Source organism: Arachis hypogaea, chromosome 6, assembly GCF_003086295.3.
Source record: "Arachis hypogaea cultivar Tifrunner chromosome 6, arahy.Tifrunner.gnm2.J5K5, whole genome shotgun sequence".
In the NCBI taxonomy this organism is placed as follows: Eukaryota; Viridiplantae; Streptophyta; class Magnoliopsida; order Fabales; family Fabaceae; genus Arachis; species Arachis hypogaea.
Genome location: NC_092041.1, coordinates 113,141,349 through 113,150,693, shown reverse-complemented (window position 1 = coordinate 113,150,693; position 9,345 = coordinate 113,141,349). Strand labels below are relative to the sequence as shown.

Genomic DNA, 9,345 nt, shown 5'->3' with positions numbered 1-9,345 from the left:
TAGATATCAGTTTAATTGTTTTAATTTAATAGTTTAATAATATATTTTTAAATGTTATTGATTAATTATTAACAAAAAATAATAATAAAAAGTTTTAAACAACGACAATTATCTCAAAAACAACGAGTCTCTTAATAAAAAATATATTTTTTTGTGATCTTTACTGTTATGAAATTGGTTAGTTCTCTTGTCAATATTTTTTTTTTGTATTAACAGAATAAATCTACATGACATGTTAAACTATTAATTTATCCGTTAAGAATCAACTAAGATTAACAAATTTTTTTTTGTTGGGAGTTTCGATGTCTTTTAAAGGTAATGGTCAGGGTTATTTAGTTTTTTTTAATATTTTTTTTGTTACTTTTTTTAAATATGTTGGGTAAATTTTCTGTGTAAAACTAAGAAATATTAGTGATTTTTAATTAAATTATTTTTACTTATAAACATCAAATAAAAGATATATTAGTGATTAACATGTCACATAAATATATTTTTGAGAGAAATTATTAACAGAAAGACTAACTAATCTAAAAAAAATTAAATATCAAAAACCAAAATGAATATTTTTTTATTGAAGCATCATAATTTTTTGAAAAAATTATTTGGGACCAAAATAGACTTATAATAATAAATTTTACTAACCCTTTAATATATTTTTTTTAGCTGTTATAATGCTTTGTTTCCAAAATAATTTTTATTTGATCTATTAATTGAATTCTAATATTGCATTAGAATTAGAATTGGAATTGAATAAATATAATTTATTTTTAAAATTAATTTAAAAAATGAGAAATATATTATATTCCTAAATTATTTATAGATTATACTCTTTAGGAAAATAAAACTTGCAATAAAATAAAACAAATTAAATAGTATGCAATTTTTCTTTTTATTGAGTTAGCCCAACTTGCAACTTGTGTCATTCTCTCCAAGTAACGAGTAACTAGTAATTAGCATTTAGCCATATAAATGAATGAGTCTGGGATTGAAACTAAGTATATTTTTGTTCATGTTTATTTATGTTTGGTTTTAATTTTGATAGGTCTAATTTATTTAAGAAAACTAGAAAAGAAATTGAAAATTTGTTCTAACTTTTTTTTTTAATAGACTTAATACATTGATAAAAATTTTAAGCAGATATGCATTATATTCAAAAAATTTCGTAAGACACAATAAGACAAAATCATGCAGATATGGATTAAGAAAAAAATGTGACACAATATTTTTAAAAAATATTATTTGTATATTAAAATTGGTTTCTAAAATCAGTCATTAATATATTTATATATAAATATATGTATAATTTAATTTATTTTTAATGTGTATTTATATTCTAATATGTATTTTATATTAGTAGTTAATTTTAGTTACTAATTTTGATGTAGCGTAGTCAAATGTTTTTACCATAATTATAGTAGACTTTTATCATTACATTCACGACTAAATCTCCAAAGTGGTCCCTGAAATTGATGTCGTGCTCCAAAATCGTTCCTAAAATTCCAATTGCACCAATTAGGTCTCTGTGATTAAAAAAATTGCACCATATTAATCCTTGATCCGTTTTCTGTTAACGACGCACTGATGTGGCTTGATGACGTGGACCTTTGGTGATACATGTCACCTTATGATTTGGTCACGAGTAACGGTATGATGACGTGTCGGTCAGCGACATGTGGCATGCTGACGTAGATGGTTATGCCACGTGTCACAATACTATTTTGCTACGTGTCGGATTATGTCATGTGTCACAATGTTATTTGTCCACGAGTCATCCACTATGTCATCATTACATATGCACCAAATTGGTTCCTTACTTTGTATCAAATGATTCATTTTAGTCCCTGAAATTGAATGTCATACATCAAATTAGTCCCTTCATCAGTTTGTTCTCTTTTTTTTATAAATTCAAAATTTTTAATATCTTTAAATACACTAATTTTATTTTTATTTTTTTACAATTTATTTAAATACAAGTGCTTTTATAAAATATTTTTAAAATTTTAATTTTAATTATACAATTTTTTATCGAACACCTTAATAAATATTTTAAGAATACTTGATAAGGCATTTGTTAACTAATATAAATTTATTATTCCCATCCGTTTTAAGAATGTTCAATTCTCCATATATTTGACTTCTCACTAAATTAATAAAATAGATTTATAATAATTCATTTTATCTATAACTTAGCTAGGCGCCCTTTTCCTATATTACACTATTAATTAATATAAGCACTTATTGTAACTATGACTTGAACAATATTAAAACAAATACAAATAAACACAAGAGGCAATAATAAAATTTTAGATTTAGCTAACACGTGTTCTAATGATACAAGTTTAAATTAATAATTAAAAAAATATTATAAAAAAATTGTATAATAAAAAATATAATTAAAATTAGTGTATCAAAAAATATTGGGAATTTTAAATTTACAAAATAATGACAACAAACTGATGAAGGAACTAATTTGGTGCACGCCATTCAATTTTAGAGACTAAAATGAGTCATTTGATGTAAAGTAAGGAATCAATTTGGTGCATATGTAATGATGATATAGTGGATGATACGTGGACAAATAACATTGTGACACATAGCATAATCTGACACATGGCAAAATAACATTGTGTCACGTGGTATAACCATCTACATCAGCATGCCATATGTCACTGACCGACACGTCATCATACCGTTACATATGGCCAAATCATGAGGTGACACGTGTCACCAAAAATGCACGTCATGAAGCTACGTTAGCACGTTGTTAACGGAAAACGGGCCATAGGGATTAATATGTTGCAACTTTTTTAATTTAAAAAACGTAATTGATGCAATTAGAATCTTAAGAACGATTTTAGTGCAAGACGTCAATTTTAGCGACCACTTTCGAGATTTAGTCTTATATTCACACTACGGACACTAATTCCAAGGTAAATGAGACGAGATGGATATTTGATTATACATATTCATTTTAAAATTAATATGTTAGTCTCACTTTCTGTTTCATTATCACGGTATTTTATTTTTTTAAAATTATTTTAGTTTCTGATCTTATTTTTTGTGAGATAATGCAATCCGTTTGTCATTTTCACCGTCTAACTCGAAACGACAAAAATATATTCTCCATATAGATTTTTTTGGTCAGTATTAAAATAGGATTGAAAGTCCAAGAGAAGAACAAACTGAATATAAATAACATAGGATAATGTAGCCCCTCTTTCATTCTCTTTGAAGAGTTTCACTAAATTTGAAAATGGACAATCCAAAAAAAAATAAAAAATATACTCCCCATATAGATTATTGAAACTTGAAAATATTTTTGCTTCAGAGTAGCGACAATAAAATTTATTTTTATCTGAGTATTCACCATGATCGTCATGTTGATCACTGCATAACTTTGAATGCAAGCAACAAGTATTGAGCTAAGAATGGGTGAATCAAGATATATAATTGTTGCATAGAGCAAGCAACATGTAGAACAAGTTAGAATATGTTCCTTAATTAATTTGCTCATCACACATGATTCCATTACTTTTAACAAAGAGATATGTGCCTTTCTTGATGCATGATGGATAAGTTATCCATATTCTCTGCTGCTACTACTATATATAGAGGTGAGTATGTAAATACATGTTATTAACGAAAACCAAATACTAAAATGGCAGAAATAGCAGTAAACCTTGTTGTTGACAAACTAATCCCATTACTCAAAAGTGAGGCAAAGTTGCTGAGTGGCGTGCGTGGCCAAATCGAAAGCATCAGCAACGATCTACGGCTGATGCGAGCATATCTCAGGGATGTAGATGCAAAGGCGGAGATGGAGGCACAGAACTCTGATCAGAGCAGAAAGGAGTGGGTTGCTCAAATCAGACAAGTTTCCATCCGCATTCAAGATGTGATCGACCTTTACTTGTACAAGGTGGCCAACAATGATGATGACGACCACCACAATCCCCGCCGTGGACGGCGAAACGCCGTTGCTGGGGTTCTGTGCAAAATTTGTGACTTGCTCAAAAGTTGTGTACCCCGCCATGAGATTGCATCTGAGATTGGCGAAATCAGAGAGTCAATAAACAGACTCAAGGAAGCAAGACAATTGTACGGCGACTCCAATGCTGCTGCAGAATCAAGCGGCGGTCGCAGTTCATCACCGCAACGGCATTACCTTCGACTGCAAGCCAATTTTGCTGAAGAAGAAGAGCTTGTGGGGATTGAACATGCCAAGAAAGAGCTCACCAACTGGCTCTCAGAAGGCGCTGCTGGTCGCACAGTCATCGCTGTGGTGGGCGAAGGCGGACTTGGTATTCTGCTTCCCTCTCTACTTTCTATATTATGTTTCTCTCTGTCCAATTCAAAAAGAAAAAGCAATTTTGTTAAATTCTGGTCATGTAACCAGCAAAGAAAAGTAAATCATCGGATGAAATCTCACACCAATCTTACACCATTAAAATCATCATTGATGGCTATTTGATGGCTACAAATCACAAAAATTGCTGCCTCTACCATTCCTCATTCAAAAATATTACATCCTAATTATAAAATGAGAAAGTTTAGGGTAAAATCTGACCAGTATTTAATTATAAAAAAATTAGTAATTTTACACTATTAGATATAATCTCATACCATTAAAAATACTATTGATAATCAATTGATAGTTACAAAACATAAAATTTATTGACCTCGTAACACTCTTATGAAATTATACTTGCGTCTTAATCTAGTCTTTAAAATTTAAATTGATTTATTCAATTTGATTTTTTTTTAATTTGATACCTATGACTCGTATTAGTTTTTCATCCTATTTAATTTTTTATAGAATTATTAATAATATATTTGAGATAGACTAACCATTATAAATTGTGACAATTTTTTTTACTTCATAAAAATTCTTTAAAGTTTTTAAGTAAAATTAGGATTAAAATTATAAATTTTTCGTAGGGAACAAATTATTGAGGTAAAAAAATTTTAATTGCAAGCCATTAGAAGGTCTAATATATAAAATAGCCATTAGTGCATCTTAATATATTGTTAATGATTTTTTTAGTAAAAATAATGAAAGAGACTAACGTTAGAATATTAAATTAGGGAGATTAAACTGAATAAATTAAAATTTTAAAAATTAAATAAAAATAGGTGTAACTTTATAAATCAATATAAGTATTAACTCCCTAATTATTGTGAAGGATAATAGAAAAAATAGTTTGCAGGTTATTAATTCTTAGGACCATTAGAATTTCGAACAGGGAAAGTATGGGAGGCTTAGGGAGTATTAGAAATATAACTATTAGTTTTATCTTTTTCTATCGGAATAAGCTTCTGGTATGATTGGTATCATGATATAGTATTAGAGCTCTAGATCTAAAATGTATAGTACCCATTTTTTGAAATAAATCATCTTTAAAATAATAATTTGTTAACACAAAGCATATTTTTTTATGTCCTAGGGTCTTGTCGATCACTCTATCCGTGAAGCTTTTTTTAATTTTTATTGATAAATTTATAAAATTTTGACATTTATATTTTTAATAAAAATGTGAAAAAAATAGAAAAAAAAAAGAAAACAGCTACAGAAACATAAAACTCTATATAATAATAAAAAAGAGAAAAGTCTTAATAAAGTTTGAACACTAAATAAAAATATATCCTCATTGTATATTGAAGTAAATTGTTGCCTCATTAATATAGTATTTTTATATTATGTTTTTATTAATAAAAAGGTAAAATCGTATACAATTAGATGTTATTAATTTTTTAATCAATTTATCAAATTTATATATTTTTTTTCATATAATATAGCATTTTTATATTAATAAATAGTAAACAATTAAGGAAGTACCTACTCTCTAATTTTTTATTTGAATATTTTAGATATGCATTATTTGGTTATATTTGTATCTGATAGATGATAATTACAAACTATTGTTGTTATTTTATTGATGATTTATATTATTATCTTTAAATTAGTTTTTCTATTTTACTATTCAAGTAAAAATAACATGCATTAAAGAGTTAAAAAGTGCTAAAAAATATACATTTTAAATTAATTATTATGTATTTATGTATAAATATATATGTTATATTATTTATTTTTTATGTGTATTTTATATTATAATATATATTATTAATTCGGTCGTTGATTTTTAGTGTATCCATTATATAATTAGAAATGGTTTTTTTTTTGTTAATCTATTTCCATTAAATTCTTTTTTAGAAGTAATTTTTTTTAATCATGGTTCTTTAATTTTATCTTAGACGCTTTTATACATATTTAATCGTACCTTTTCGTCATGTATGATTTGAAACAGGTAAAACGACTCTGGTGAGAAATGTATACAAGCAAGAACAACAAAAGCACTCTTTTGATTGTTATGGGTGGGTGGATGTATCTCGCTCACTCAAAGGAGTGCAGTTGTTCAAGACTTTGCTGCGGAGCTTTCATGATATGAAAGAAAGCAATGTGGACAAGAACCTTCATGCTTTGATTGAAGATACAAGAGAATACTTGGAAGGAAAGAAGTACTTAATAGTACTTGATGATGTTTGGGAGACAGATCTATGGGGAGTTGTGGAATTGGCATTACCGAAAAAGAATGGAATGATAATGATTACAACAAGATACATGGGTGTTGCTGATTCTTGCAAAGTGTCAGCAAAAGTTCATACCTACCCATTGAAGCCTCTAGAACTCAAAAATGCCTTGAGACTCTTCCATTCGAAGGCATTTCAATCTGGTTCCAAGAATCCGTCAGAAGAGTTGATGAAACTATCTGAAGAGTTCACAAAAAAGTGTGATGGTGTGCCACTTGCAATTGTGGCTATAGCTTCTCTTCTGTCAACCAAGAAAGAAAGAGTCTCAGAATGGAAGGCGGTGTACAACAGCCTTCAATCAAAGCTTGCAAACGATTCTCATCTTAAAGGTTACCATCAGGCACTGTCAGAAAGCTATCAGGATCTTAGTTACCACCTCAAGTCATGTCTCTTGTACTTTGGCCTATTTCCCGAGCAATACGCAATCAAGAGGGCAAGGCTCATCAATTTGTGGATAGCTGAAGGGTTTGTGGAGTGCAGAGAGCACCAAACTCAACAAGAAGTTGGAGAAGAGTACTTAGCTGAGCTCATTGCTAGGAGCTTGGTTAAGGTAGCTGATGTGAACATTTACAGCAGAGTTAGAAAGTGTAGAGTTCATGATTTGATGCATGACTTCATTGTCAAGAAATGCGAAGAGTTCAACTTCTGCCAAGTGAAGAAAGGTAACCCGTTTTGTTTTGATAAATGGAGTAGACGTTTATCAATTGGCACAAATGTTGACTTTGCTGATCTGAGAACAAGTGCTGATAGAAACCAATGTAGCTTGTTGCGTTCTTTCCTTCTTTATGATATTATAGATGAGGAGGAAATGATAAGCACTTTTGTGAACTCACTTTTCTCTAATTTCAAGCTCTTGGTGACACTGCACTTTGAAAACATACCACTTGGTCATCTTCCAGAAACAATTGGAAACTTTGTCCACTTGAAATACTTAAATTTAAGAGATACCAACATTGAGACCATCCCCAAATCCATCGGAAAGCTCCGAAACCTGGAGACTCTTGACCTAAAAGAGACCAATGTGAGTGATCTTCCGGTGGAGATTTACTCACTTACAAAGCTGTGTTATCTTAATGTGCGTACAAAAAGGAGGGAAGATGTGAAATTAAAGAGAGGGGTTGCAAATTTAACGGCCCTACAAAAATTAGCCTGGGTTGATGCAAGTGATGTTGTTGAGGAACTGAAGAATTTAAAGCAATTGAGGAGTTTGAAGATCGAAAATGTTGTTAGAAAGGATGAAATGGGGTTGTGCAATGCTATAGAGAGCATGACCAATCTATGCTCATTGTTGATAATTGCCAAAGACAATGAAATCATTGAATTGGAGTCACTAACTAGTCCTCCTCGACACCTTGAGCGTCTTTACTTATTTGGAGGTTATCCAGAGAAAAAGGTGCCAGATTGGGTTTTTAGACTCGAAAATCTAATCAAGTTGGAGTTGGTAAGGTTTAAATTCACACAAGATCAATTGTGTTTTGTAGGGTGCCACCTGCCAGAATTGATGCGACTTTATGTCCAGTCATTCGAGGGTGATGAATTAAACATCCAAAAGGGGTGGTTCCGAAAACTACAATCACTCGAACTAGGGGGTCCAATATTAAAAACTATTAGAATAGATGAAGGATCACTGCCTTGCCTCCAACACCTTGCCCTCCCAGTTGGGACTCTGAAGTCAAAAACAGTACAAGTGCCAGGTCATGTTCGGAGGGAATGGATTATCCAACCTCTCATACCCATTATCTCCATGATGAGTTGCTCCTAGCCCCATACACAACAAATTAAGAATAAAGAGAGGGTTGCTTTTACACTATGAATCAGTGATTTGTGATTTAATAAAATAATAGTAATGACTATGTTTGATTGAATTTCTCGCCGATTTTTAATATTTTGGGGTACTTATGATGGTCAAAGAATCTTTGACTTTAACTCATATTTGTCCCAATTGGGATTATTGACCCGATTATTAAAGGAAAAGTATAGGTAAACAATAAAAATATTAAATAATGTAAACAATAGATATATTAGATGTTCATTTTTTTAGTGTACGGATGCTTATTTTAATATTAAAATTTAGAGGATTAATTTAGAGGTGTAATATATTTTTATTTGATTGGTGGTTATTCATATTGTTCAACAAAGTGATTATCTCTGACATTCCCTATTATGAAAACATGCACCTTCCTAAATTATAGATGCACAATATAATAATGCTTTGCACACTATTTTATTTTATATTCCATAACTTTTTACTATTCATTATTGAGTTGAGATGAAATATTTCATGTGAATTCATGATTTAGTTACTCATGTTTCTATTCATTTTACAAAACTCTCACCCCTATTTTTAGTTTTAATTTTAGTTTTATACCATCCACATCTTTATTCTTATATTTTTATTCATAAGATGTATGTGCGAATTAAATATGTTGATAGCAGAATAAATAGTCAAATTTGTCTCCGAAAGATTATTCGTTTTTTAAATTGATCTCTGAAAGATTTTTTTAATCAAATTCGTCCTTCAAATATTTTAAATTAATCGCGTTAGTCCTTTAGTCATTTTTTTGTTAACGGCGCCAAAATTTGTTAATATGACACGTTAAGTGATACTACAATACACATGTAAGAATCTTAATTGACTATTAACGTGATAAGTTTATAAAATTAGATCAAAACAAAACCTAATTGAGAGAAAAACTTGAGGTATTAAAATCTCTCAATTTGAGTTTTTTTTTTATCTAATTTCATAAACTTATCATA

General features: G+C 29.6%; 1 protein-coding gene across 1 annotated transcript; it reads left to right on the top strand.

The window, feature by feature from the left end:
• The first annotated feature begins 3,201 nt into the window (after positions 1-3,201).
• LOC112755829 (disease resistance protein RPM1) lies at positions 3,202-8,723 on the top strand. The gene is made up of 2 exons (XM_025804124.3): positions 3,202-4,301; positions 6,306-8,723. The coding sequence occupies exons 1-2, from the start codon at positions 3,659-3,661 to the stop codon at positions 8,348-8,350; spliced, it is 2,688 nt and encodes an 895-aa protein (XP_025659909.1). The 5' UTR covers positions 3,202-3,658; the 3' UTR covers positions 8,351-8,723.
• Positions 8,724-9,345: the final 622 nt, after the last annotated feature.